Genomic DNA, 12,900 nt, shown 5'->3' with positions numbered 1-12,900 from the left:
ATCACTTGATGCTGTTTAGTCAAGAGAAGGTACATGCCTTTAAATACGTAAGAAGTGGCAGAAGCAAGCATTGGACTTACTCAAGTGTCAGGGGTCTCTGCTAGACAAACAAATTGAGCTTCCCATGTTTTTCTTTATGGTGGTGATTCCTTCCTGTCCGTGCACTGCCCCGTCTGCTGTGCTGGCACACCTCTTTGTGTCTATGTGAGGAAATTATCTGGATGAAAAATAACTAAGGAGAATCTTTTTTTTTAAACTTGGTCAGTTCTTGCTCTGTGCACAATGTAACTCTGCATGAATCTTAAACTGCTATGATGTAAGGAATGGTAAAGGGGCAAATTGTTTACAGTACAGCTCCTCTAAAACCTGCAATGGAAAAAGATCCATATGCTTAAACACCTGTAGTCTTCTATTCCCCACCCAAGCACTCTTGCTCCTATGCATTCACGTGCTTTCCCTTGCTGTACAGAATAATGGCTTCCCTCTCCTGTCTTAATTGTTTGTTTTCTTGATACCTCTGTAGGGTGCGTGGTGGTGGGCTTCTGCTATAATTTCTACTTAGTTTTAAAAAAGTGTGGTGATGTTGCTGCTGGTTTCAAATAATTAAAAGTATTATTCTTGTAATTTAAAAAAAGCATTCAGAATGAATATGTTCACTAAAACACATGGATCCTAAAAACTTTTGTTCAAGGAAGCAAGCAGCCATTTAATAAAAACATTACTAGAGCTCTTTGGTAGCTTCTAATCTGCTTGTTGTGTAATGCAAATATTGGACTTAGCAGTAGTTAGTTCTTTAGAGACCGAAAAGGAAAACTTTGTGTTGTTGCAGAACGATAATCTTAACTGTAAAAAAAAATCTGGTTTCTTACATCTAGGTGGTAATATTCATATGTGGATTCAGGGGGAGAGGTGGAAGTTTGAAGACTTGCTGTAGAAAACGAAAAGAAAAAGCTAAAAGTCTGAAACATTCCAAGAAAGAGTCGTGACTTCATTTTGAATAACTAACATATTAGTTCTGTATGTCAGTTGTTCAAAATACTGTATCTTGAATGGAGCCATTTTATTTCAAAACTATGTAGAATTAAGTAAATACAATTCCTGTATGCAGTTTCCTAAATTTGGTTGCGTTTTTTGATGTTATAACACCATTATTGGCCCAGTAGACTGAAGTATCATGGTAGTTTTCTAAGTTTGCTATAGAAATATTTCATCTCTATCTATGTTGTGAGATAAATTAATGTTTACATGCAGTTTCAGTTCTGCATTTTTTTTTCCGCATTTTTCCTTTTCTGGGAAGGTTGATGAGCCAACAGTGTTCTTTGTACACTACAAATGCATCCTTCTAATCTATATATTTAGCATTACTATCAAACAGAGCATGTATACTTAATTCAAAATTTGTCCTATGCCAACTAAGAATGAAAAATATATTTTTAAAGACTTGGTAATTAGCCATGATACCATAAAAGTACCTAAAATGGTTACTTTTTTCTCTCTCCAGTGTATGTTTTTTTTAACTGAAATGTGTATTTTGGGGGAAACTACTTCTAGAGTTATTCAGATATCTAAACAGTACTCAGTTTGGAGGGAGGTTTTAAATCTTTTTTATTGGTGATAGATGGTTGTTTGATTCACTGACGGTTACAGACTTCTTTAATATTGCAGACTTTAATATTCAAAATACTGATACAGTAAATGGTAGGTCTGTAACTTTGACAGTGTTTTAAATAGATTATTAAGAAAGAGAAGCAGCTGGATTGACTGATCCTTGCCAGGACCTTGTGCTGGGTGTCTCTTTGACTCTGGAAAATTGGTTCAGGAGATAAATCAGCAAAGAGCTAACTTTGCTCTCCTTGCAAAGTAAATGGCTCTTGGACTGTTTAGCCCTTTGATCTGGATTCTTGTGGGATTAGATGAGGGCGGGTGCCAGCACAAGCGATGATTTAGGAATTTGTGTGGTAGAGTGGTCAGGGGCTTGGGATCATCTGTTTTGGGAGCAGCTGTTAAGAGTCTATTAATTGTAATATCAACTTGTACCTGAATGGTCAGTGTGTGCAACAACCTCTAAAGAGAATATTATCAAAATTATGTATTTCTCAATCCCCAGTTTTCTCATAATCTTTTAATATTTCTAATTTGTATGCTGTTTTGTTTTTTAAACAGAAGTTACTTTGTTGCTTGTCAATAAATACATCCTTTAATATGGATGGGATCTGTACTTTAATTTCTGCTAATGAGTCACCAAAATGTGTTGCCCTTTTAAGGCTCTTAATTGCTTTCAGGGGGTCACGTAATAAAATAATTGCTATGTGTGAGAACTGTGCTCAAATGAGCGTAAGAGAAATGGCATTAAACATCTGCTTCCTCCTATTTGTCATGCTCATTGTATGTGCCATGTGAGATTTGACCTATCATGCAGTGTGCTGAAGACTGTTGGAGTGACTGGCTGAGGATACAGATATATTCAGATTTTCTTAGCTTTTGCTTATATGTGGGCAGAGAGTACTCCATTAAGTTATGATGAATACGAGTTTCACCTTTCTTAGGCTTTACAAATCTCTGAACTATATATTAGTTTTAAAAATATTCATGTAATATACATATTGATGTGGTAAAAAGCAGCTGGTCTGAATCATTTAGTGGGAGGAAGGACACTTCAGTGGAGTAAGGCAAAGAACATAAATTTGTAGCTGCAGGGTGGCATGAGTGATACGAGAGGATTTAAGTACCTTTTGGGGCACTAAGCACAGAGAATAGTCAATGCTGGCTAGTCCAGGTACTTTGATTAGGATAGGATGTGGAGTCATCAAATGCAAAGAGACTAAGGGGCACTCTTTAGAGTAGAAGGAAAACTAGAAAGACCTCTACAGGTCTATTTTCCAGTCATGCGACTAAAGAGATCTGAGTCCCAGCTTGATTATCCGTTATAGGTAACTTCATGTTATGGGCATTTGGATGTGAAAAAAACACAAAAATAGAAGGTTCTTCAGAGTCCAAAAAGCCGTAACAACCAACCTTCAGTGGCTGGAAATATTTATTAAACAAATGAACCAGGATGTTTTGAAATAGGGAATGAGAATAATCATATAGTTTTGTGATGAGTTGGTAAGTCTCTAAAATTGGATTTATTTATTTATTTAATGGTTTAGTTCAAGTCTCCAAGAAAGCTGATGTTTTGTGTGTTGGGTAGGACAGAGAAGATGAACTGAATTACCATACTGATTTTTTCTTTTCCTGGTTTTGGAAGAAAACAAGCAGGAGGGTTTAAAGAGAGCTCACTGATCGTCATGGGGGAGGCATGCTGACCTCAGCTTGCCTTATCACACTGCAGCTCTGTATTAAGATGTATGTCTCATGCTTCCATGCTTATGCTGCTTACCTATTTTAATGTCCTGATATATTTTAGTTTTTACTTTGTGTTTGGCCTTACAGAATAGTCCAGTTGTAGCTGAAAGTAAAATGAAATTGGCTGGTTGGTAACTTGAGGAACTGAAAGAATATCTTTTTCAAATGTCTTGCTCACGCATTCAGTATACAACTGATTGTCAGATTTGTATTCCTAAAGAAGGATATCTTTTTCTTGCTGGCACACTATAGATGACTCCCCCCACCCCACTTCATATTAGAGCATGAAAATTCTGGGGTTAATTAGGCATCATTTATTTAAACACTTGTGTTGTAGGGGTAATGGGTAGCCTATTTCATATTTGCCTATGAACTGTATCGTACAAAAAACTAGATGATCCTAGTATCCCTTCTGGTTTAAAACTTCTTGAAATTATAATGCCATAGCATGTGCTTTCAGATGCATTTGGTTTCAGTAAGGTAGCCTTAATTCTCTAGCTGATTTGAGGTGATTTTCTGAGAGTATATTGTATAGAGACTGCCAAACTGCAGCTATTTGTGTACTTGTGTGTATGGAGAGAAGAGAAAGAATTGTATTAAAAACAAAGAAATGTTCTATAGAAGATGCTTTTAATCATGAGAACATTTTCATGATGATTCTGTGAATAACGAAGTCCTGTGAGTGAAACGCTGTATTCCTCTTTATAGGTTTAAGAGGAATAAGGCTTCACTAGAACTGTAACTAGAATGGACAGTTACTTTAAAGCAGCAGTCTGTGACTTGGACAAACTACTTGATGAATTTGAGAAGAATACAGGTTAGTTCTTGTGTTGCCTTGTTGTACAGCATACTAATACTGATTGAATGACTTACTGCAGAATTTGAAAGTTAACATCTGTTAAGTAAACACTTTTATTAATGAATAGGTGGGATTTTGTGAGGTTGGAGTCTGCTGTGGAAATGAATGAATTTTATAAACTTTAATCTCTTTTTGCTTAAAATAGATGAATGTGGCTGCTACGGAACGCCTCAAAATCCATACGACTCAAAACGCCATTCACTTTTTTCAGCTTTGGATAGCTTACAACATGCATCTTCAACACCAAAGCCACAAGAGGATGTGGACAGTTGTACTGCATCAGAAGAAATTTCTCTAGCCAGCTGTGTTGGAACAAGTGAAGCAGTTCTGAATTGTTCGCTGCAAAACGAGAAGAATGTTGCTGGACTTGATCTTTTGTCCACTGTGGATGGTGGTTCCTCAAATGAAATTCAAGCTTCCAGCCTGGGAAGGTGTAGCGTACCTGTGTGTGATCTTGTTAACGACACAGGTAGCTTAATCCATTCAGTGGGTGCTCATGAACATATTCAGAAGTTGCAGCCAGATGACTTTCAGTATAGTGAAGACTGTTTGATTGGCTTTGGCATGCCTTCCATATCAGCTGCTGTTTGGGGATCATCAGTAGGTTGCAGTGATGTTTCCTGTACACAAAGTGATGGGGACTCAATCTTACAAAATTCAGGACTTCTCAAAATAGAAGAGTTGAATCATTTAGCTTTAAAATCAGACTGTTATGCTAAAGGAAAGATCTTGGATCCATATGATGATAAACAGAGGACAGAATCTTTAAAGGGTAATGAGGTTTTTGATCAGCTTGAACAACCTGCTCGCCTTAATACTGCATGTGTCTCTGTAACATCACAGAATTCAAGTGTGCACAGTCCCAAAGATGAGACAGCTTGTGAAAAATTGCCGTGTGAGCCACAACATGACAGTGCATGCTCTGTAGTGAGCAAAGAGATGTATGGAAGAAATGCTATGGAAAACGTAGACTTAGAAGATGAAAGTAATGTTGAAACCATGCCTTCAGATCTGCCAAAGAGTCCTCAGTTGCACAGAAACAGTGCAACATTACCCGGAAATTGTGTTTTATCAGGCTCCTCATTTCAAACAGAGAGTAGAATAGAAATAGAAAAGGAAAATGCAGAAGAGAATGTAGGTAATGAAGAACTTAATAGCAATGAAATATTAAACAGTGTTTCAACTTCATGTATTTCAGTTGAGGATGTTCAGACCTCACTGTCATGTCTTCCACTTCCTGTATCTATATGTGGTTCATTAGTTGTAACAGAAGAAAAAATTAATCCTCTACCTCAGAATGAAGTGGCAGAGGTTATTAGTGATATTTTAACTGTTCATGCTGGAAAGTCTAAAACTGATCCATCTGATGAGGAGTCCCACAAAAAGACTGACTTGCGTGAACATGACAGATATTTACCTAAAATCGGCCAAAGCTTTGTGGGAAAAGGTATAGGCGGAGAGAAGCATGATATTGAGAATATAATTGATTATGGTGATTCTCAGCATATCAAAGCTATTGCTTCTACTTTTCCTGTTTTAGAATATGAAGCTGAGCCATATGGTGTTGGTATAGAGTCTTACTATGATGAAAGTATTAGTCCAGTTGTAGCTGAATTTACTGTTGAGGATAATATTATTAAAAGTGATGCTCTAATAAGTGATGCTGAGCTTGATGATTTCTTGTACGGACAAAGTCTCCAGTGTGCTGTGCTGAAATCTTCGGACAATGATAGTAATTTATTGGAACCTGATGCAAATGAAGTGAATTTAACAGATGTGAAAAACCTGGATTTCACAGAAGCCAGTAAAGAACATGTGCAGACAACACAGGAGGGGATGTGTAGCATTCCTATTAATCTTAAGGCATCTGTTACTGACTGTAAATTGGAATCTCCAATGGAAGAGAGTACATCTCATATTCAGGACACAACTGAAAGTGGTAGTGAAGCACTAGTTTCTGTTGTTCGTTCTGAAGCTGCAAGACCAAAACAGTTGCTTGGCCTTCCCCAAAGAGCTGTTGGTCAAAGACAGCTGAATAGAACAAATGTACCTGAGAGAGAAAATCAGGAAGCCAATTCTGTAACACCAGAAGCTCCCCCCTCAGGCACCAGTGTTAGTTTTGATAAAAATTCTGAACCTGCTCAGTCTGGGGAAGACAGCTGTGAAGCTGGAGGAAGTCAAACATCTGAAAGAGTAGAATCACTTAAAATGCCTGAAATTTTGGGACAGAAACAACCATCATGGGTTCCTGATTCAGAAGCACCCAACTGCATGAACTGTCAAGTCAAGTTCACATTTACAAAAAGACGACACCATTGTCGTGCATGTGGAAAAGTAAGTTACTGGGGGAGGGTCCTACGTTACTGAAAGCAAATTCCCTCTGCTTTAGGGACAACCGAAATATAAAGGGGAATGAATGTTGTTGGAATTGTTCTGCTCTTTAGAAGGTGTTTTATTAAAAAGAAAATAATTTGGCTTTATTTCACAGAGACTTCAAGATTTTTGGAGAAGTTCTCATTAAGTATGACTTTCTTTTGTGAAAATAACTAAAGGGGTGGAGGGGAAATGTTCTTATTTTTATCTTCTGTTGCTGGCTAGGCTGCTGTGTCTTTTTCAAATATAACAAGGAAGATGGGACAGTGTGCTCTGTAAAATACTCATTATAGTGAATCTGTTTTGTGCTCATACACCAAGATTTAAAAAAAGATGATGATGATGATCAGAGTTAAGGTGAGTGGTTATATTAGCTGTAAAACTATTCACAAATGGGGAAAGATCTTGTTCTTCCAGGAGCTGTAAGAGCAGTACAAGTGCAAAGGACTTGTAATCTAAATCTGTCTTTTTATGTGTTCAGAAGTATGTATAATTTTCCAGAGGAATCATGTATGGAAAAGACAGTATGCTTATTCTGCAGGGTGAATCTTACTAGTTAAGCAAGTAATCTAACTTTTTTCACTGTGTGATCTTTTGCAGTCAATAAATAGCATCAAAGCTTATTTTTAATCTGAAATAATTTTTCCTGTGAGTTGCTCTGGCTTAGAGTCATACTAGTGCATAAATACAAATACTGACGAACTTGTTTTTCAGTGTTCCTCTGAGGGGATGGTTGTATTGTAGCTTTATAGATAAGGAGCTATAGCACAGATTAGTGTCAGTACTTACTAGCTTTTTGCATCTACAGTTTTGAGATAGAGACCTTGAGAGGCTTGAGATCTAGTTTTTTTCCCAGAATACATCTTTTAGCACTGTGTATTCAAAGTGCAGTCCCCACCTATTTCAACTGCAGTAGATGTAAACTAAAACTTGAGTCTGAAGTTCAGCACCAAGAAAATGGAAAACTCATTGTGAAAACCTAGAAATAGTTGCATTTAATCATTTTGCAAAATACCCTGTTGAAATTCTGTAACACTTTAAAATGCAGTTCTTCTGAGTAGCATTCATTTGTTTTAGCCATAAGGATGACTCTTTACATCCACCATGCAATTTCTTGCCCCTCTTCTGGAGGTGGAAAGAAAAGCATTCTTCATTACATGCTGCTGTTTGCAACAGACAACCGTTAGCATTGCTCATCCTTTGTGTTAGCAGAGAGGTGTTATGTCTGGGGGGAGGGAGGGGAAATCTTAGAACAGCATAATTAAAAAGAGCATCACAATGCATATGCATTGGGAGAATAAATGAAGGCAGCACAGATTATCTTATCTGTAACATTTAGATAATGGAGTGCTATGCAGCTTGATATCATAGCTTTTCTGAATGTGCAATAGCTTAACTTATGCCATATGCTTGAAAAACAAACAAACCTGTCTCATGAACCAGTTGTGGGTGGTGTCTTCAACCACTTGGACTCGAGGAGAAACTGATAGAAATTTGAGGTTGTCCTCCATGAACAGTCCTAAAAGAGAACTGTGCACCTCTCGTGTGGTTCTGTAGCTCTTTATTAGCAATGGCCAGACTTGGGCAAGACTTGAAAATGAGCACTGGCTTGGATTATTGCCTGTGAGGCGGGAAAGGCAGCTCAGACTTTCATGACAAGCTTATGTGGTTGCTGCACAGAGCCCTGGTGTGGCGTACTGACTGCTGCGAGAACCACGGGCCAAGAATGGCTCTTAGGATTCAGATGGTGGTTGAAACCAGCCTGCTAAGGGGAGATGGCAGCAGTCCTCCTCGGTAATATAATTAAGGCAGTTAAGCAAATCAGACCCAGTTCTGGGGTCCAGTCCTTTTTCCTCTCACTGTATTATTTAATCTAAAGCAGTTACAGGATTAAAAAAATAGGAGTGAATTTGGAAATAGACAGTGGAACCTGGAATTCGTACCATCTCAGCTAGGCATTTTAAGAGAATGATTAAGATTAGTCTTCTCTGTGTTGCTGCTCTTGGTTGCAATTTTTGCATATCATAGATGTATCATAGATGTGAGCCATGAGAGGTGGAAGGTATGGGCTTCAATATTAGACTGCAGAGGGTCTAGAGCTGAACAGGTGCGTTTCTTGGAAGAGTCTTCTAATCACTCTGCAGTTTTATAAAACATGTTTCCAGCTATGCTTTAAAAAAAAAAGAACTTTAATTTTTAGTTATTTTTGGGGTCCTGTCCATGCATAACTAGATCTGCTCACAGCAGGAAATTTGAGGTGCTGCTCTACTTAAAATCTGTACCTGAGAGAGTATTGGCAGGAGCTAAATGCTTCACTGCCTAATGTGGGTGTTTCTGGCCACGGGCAGATGCATAGCTTTGTAGGCATCTAAGCAATACCTAGAGTCAGCAGAAAAGCCTTATGTGTGTTAGACGGTGCTGGATAGTTGAAAACACCGAAAGGTATGGATCATAATTCTGTATTTTCTATGCTTGAATCTGCTTGTATCTGTTCCTAAACCAACTGCATCCTTGTAATAAACTACTAATATAGTCTGTCCTCTCATTCTTAGTTCCCATTCCAGACAAACTGTTCCATAACTCTAAGGAAGAAAAGGTTTTCTAGTCTTTTGTGGAAAAAATAGAGCATTCTAGAAAATTTACTGCAGTTGCAGCTTCTAAGAAAAGACAATAGGGAGTTTTTATACAGGACTGGGAGTTGCTTGGAACACTATTAAGCCTTAAACGTAAAAGGATTATTAAAAATTCTTAAGTACTGCTGCATATTTTCAGCAGCCTACCTTTTAACAGTGACATTGAGGGAAATCTGCAAAGCAGCATTCTTGGGTTTTGTGCAGAGTTTCAGTGGGTGCTGTTCCTGAAATTCTGGAGTTGTGAGAGTGATTAGTTAAACTCCAGCTTGCTTTAAAAAAAAAAAAAAAAAACAAAAACTTGCTTTGTTCCCGCTGCTTGGCATTCATATGATCTCCAGAGGTTTTCAGCTGATGACTTTCCACTGGGTCATGAGTATTAACATGGCTTGGCTGTCTTCCCTGTTTGGGGCTTCTGTTAACATTAACAGAAGTGAGACAGATGTACGCTTTGCTTAGCATACAATGATGTATGCTGTGCCCAAGGTCTTAGCCTGGCTAATGTTATGGAACAATGTTAGGACACAGTATCCATAGGTGTTTTAGACATGAAATAGGATATAGCTTATTGAAAAAGCTTACAGTGTGGATAAATTGAGGTGTACTTCCTGAGAAATAGGATAAGACGTACTCCTGATCAAAAGCTGGCTTGGCTTACTTTAAAGTCTGGCCCAATTTATGGGGCTTTTGAACTTAATAAAAACCTTCTCCTTCTAGTATGTTCCCTTCTCCTCCTTTCTCCCCAAACATATCTTCAGATACATGTGCTAAAACTCTGCTAAAACTCGTTTTGTCTTTTCCTACTTTCCTATTCCCAAGAAGGTATATGTATGCTTTGAATAATTCAATCTCTTTTAGTATGGAAGTAACTAATTGATAATAGGAGCTTAATTCAGGAAATACTGGGGCTTTGTCTGTAATACTTAATTCAGTCTTGTTCTGGTTCAGGTTTTCTGTGGTGGCTGTTGCAACCGAAAGTGCAAGCTACAATACATGGAGAAGGAAGCAAGAGTCTGTATTGGCTGTTATGACCCTATTATTAAAGGTAAAAAGTAAAGTGTTTATTTTTTAAGTAATTACAGTAATCATTCAAGCAAACAATAAGTATGGCTAATATCTTTTTCACCTTTTTACTTTTGGGGAAGTTTCATTGCTTTAAGTTGTTTAAATTTCCTTATTGTTTTTGAGTTGGAGGGAGGAGGAGGAGGATAGTTGTATCTCTTTTAAGTTGGATTTTTTTAGTCCTTGTTTTAAACTTTGGCAAGCTGGTTGCTATATATATATGTAAACAAGCGTGTAGATTTGGACTCCATAGGGCTACATAGGGCTGTTTGGTCATCTGTTACAGCAGCCTAGAAATCAAATAATTTTTTTTTCCTCTTGTGGTTGAGGGATAGCCTTCTGCATGTTTAAAGGTTCTACCTCTGCTAGTTCTCATATGTTATTTGCCTGTTTTACATAGCTTTTTGTTTTAATATTTTTATAGGTCACTTTAACAGAACCACAGTAATTGGGTTGTAACATAGCTCTTTCTTAACTGAAAGCTAGGCAAGCTTTATGGGAACAGCAGGAGAAGGTTGAAGTCCTGATTATTAATATTAAATAAGTTGAAGACATACCAGCTTTTTTAATGTGTTAGATGACAGTTCTCTGCACTAGCCAGTTGGGGATTTTGTGCTTGTTTTTAAATCTTTTTCCTTCCTGCTGTACCAGGTAAGGCACTGACATGCCTTAGCAATGTGGAGAACTTGGAATTTCTCTGTATTTCATTCCTATGTGTTACTTGAGCACAAGCCAACTTGAATCTTATTCCAGCAAAGTATGTCTACCAATAGAGAATTTACTGTTTTAATTCGTTAGATAAATAACTGCCAACTGAAGGGAATTTGACTTGATAATTGTGAAATATTTGCACCTACGTATAAGGATTATGTGGTCCAATATAGAGTCATTGCTACATGCCAAGGTGTTTTTTTCTGTGTTGGGAAGAAAATCAATACATTTAGATTTTCTTTTATACAATAGCTTGAGCCTTCATTTTTCACCTCTAGCATGTACTCTTACAAAAACCATAACCTTGCAGCGCTAATCAAATTTATTCAGATGCAAGGTCTTAAAAACTAAGTGCTTTTTTTTTTTCTTTTAGCACAGGCATTTGAGAGGATGATGAGTCCAACTGGTCCTATCCCTAATTCCAGTATCTCCTCTGAATGTTCTTCTGCTATTCCACCTTTGCAGGAAGCCCACACATCTGGTAGTTCTAGCTCTCCTTCATCTTCTGTGTTGTTACCTATCTCTGTACTTAAACAACCAGGTATTGAAGGTATGTTAAATATAGTGTAATTTTTCTAATACTTTTTAGACATCTTTTTGGAAAGAGTTGTTTATTGCATTGTGGATACGTATTTGTTATACTGTTGTTCTTTGGGAGATGCAAACTGAAACTCTGTGAACTGGGGCTCAAAGGAAAGCTGCTTGTAGATCCGAACTCTGACTCCGATGTATGAGCTTGACCGAGTCTCTGCTAAGTCTTCATTTGTGAAATGTGGATGTTCTTTCTAGCGGTTGTCTTCTCTATTTATATTGTAACTTTTTTCAGGGCATGTACAACTTCCAGTCTTATATAGCTCAAGAGATCTCTGACTTGTGTTGCCACTGCTAGGGCTACAGTAATAGCAAAAAGTCATTGTTTAGGCAAAAAGTGTTAGGCAAAACTAGTTGTTCGTTCTCTCGGTAAAGATGAATGATTAGTGGCTAAACAGTGTCTTTATTCCACTTCTGTAACACATCAGACTTTCTTCAATTAAAAGAAGCTTTAAAAGTGTGTGGTAAACTGATTTTTTGGCTTTTTTTCCCTTTTTTTGGAGTATATTTCATCTTCAAGTCATGATATGCTTTTCATCCATGTCTTACTACAGAGGGATGGTTGAGAGAGCCTTCCATATCTAGGAACTGATATGTTTAACTATAGCATGACAACTTTCTCTGCAAGTATGAGAATTTTTTGCATGTATTTGCCTGACTGGACACTGGCTAGAGTTTAATTGTGTACCTTTGCTCGATTCCAGTAAACAGATTGATTTTTGTATCTTTCTGAAATATGTAGAGAATGCTTTATTCTGGTACTTAGTTATTTCACATGTGAGAGATTGCTAACCTTGTAACCATACTGTATGAATGTGACTCAGTAAAAAAAAATCTTGGGGGAGGGGACTGAATCTTTTTATTCCTTTAGCTATTAGGATAGTGCAATAATATGAAGTCAGTGTTGTTTTTTCAACCTATCCTAGGGCTGTGCCCCAAAGAACAGAGGAGAGTTTGGTTTGCAGATGGTATTTTGCCAAATGGTGAAGTGGCAGATACAACAAAACTTTCATCTGGAGCAAAGAGGTCATCACAGGACCTAAGTCCAGTAAACCCTGACTTGCCAGAGATGCATATGGTATGAATTAAGAAGTGTGTGTAGGTGCATGAATTATGAATCTCTTGAAATAACTTTGCTCTTTATTGATGGGGCCCCTTACACACAGTAACATGACTTTTGCTTGATTGCTTTTGGAACCTGAGCCAAAATTGTTTTTTTGGGGTGGCTGTGAAGTCCTTGCATTGAAATGTTGTTAAAACCATACTTAAAAGGAAACCATGTTCTCTTTGGGGCATATGTGAACTTTAAAGATGGTATAGTCAAAAATA

The 12,900-nt window shown here is 37.5% G+C and overlaps 1 protein-coding gene across 3 annotated transcripts in view; it reads left to right on the top strand.

The window, feature by feature from the left end:
- Nucleotides 1-12,900, top strand: part of LOC112988728 (zinc finger FYVE domain-containing protein 16) — a 32,623-nt gene that overhangs the window by 4,646 nt on the left and 15,077 nt on the right. For all 3 annotated transcript variants that reach the window (XM_026109413.2, XM_064500028.1, XM_064500027.1), the window contains exons 3-7: nucleotides 4,054-4,162; nucleotides 4,350-6,538; nucleotides 10,156-10,252; nucleotides 11,354-11,530; nucleotides 12,498-12,649. In XM_026109413.2, the coding sequence (XP_025965198.2) occupies nucleotides 4,093-4,162; nucleotides 4,350-6,538; nucleotides 10,156-10,252; nucleotides 11,354-11,530; nucleotides 12,498-12,649 (2,685 nt within the window). In that variant the 5' untranslated portion in view covers nucleotides 4,054-4,092. The remainder of the gene's footprint in view (nucleotides 1-4,053; nucleotides 4,163-4,349; nucleotides 6,539-10,155; nucleotides 10,253-11,353; nucleotides 11,531-12,497; nucleotides 12,650-12,900) is intronic.

Source organism: Dromaius novaehollandiae, chromosome W (genome assembly GCF_036370855.1).
Source record: "Dromaius novaehollandiae isolate bDroNov1 chromosome W, bDroNov1.hap1, whole genome shotgun sequence".
NCBI classification, from domain to species: Eukaryota; Metazoa; Chordata; class Aves; order Casuariiformes; family Dromaiidae; genus Dromaius; species Dromaius novaehollandiae.
Note: the sequence above shows the minus strand (reverse complement) of the source record. Positions and strands in the feature narration are given on the sequence as shown.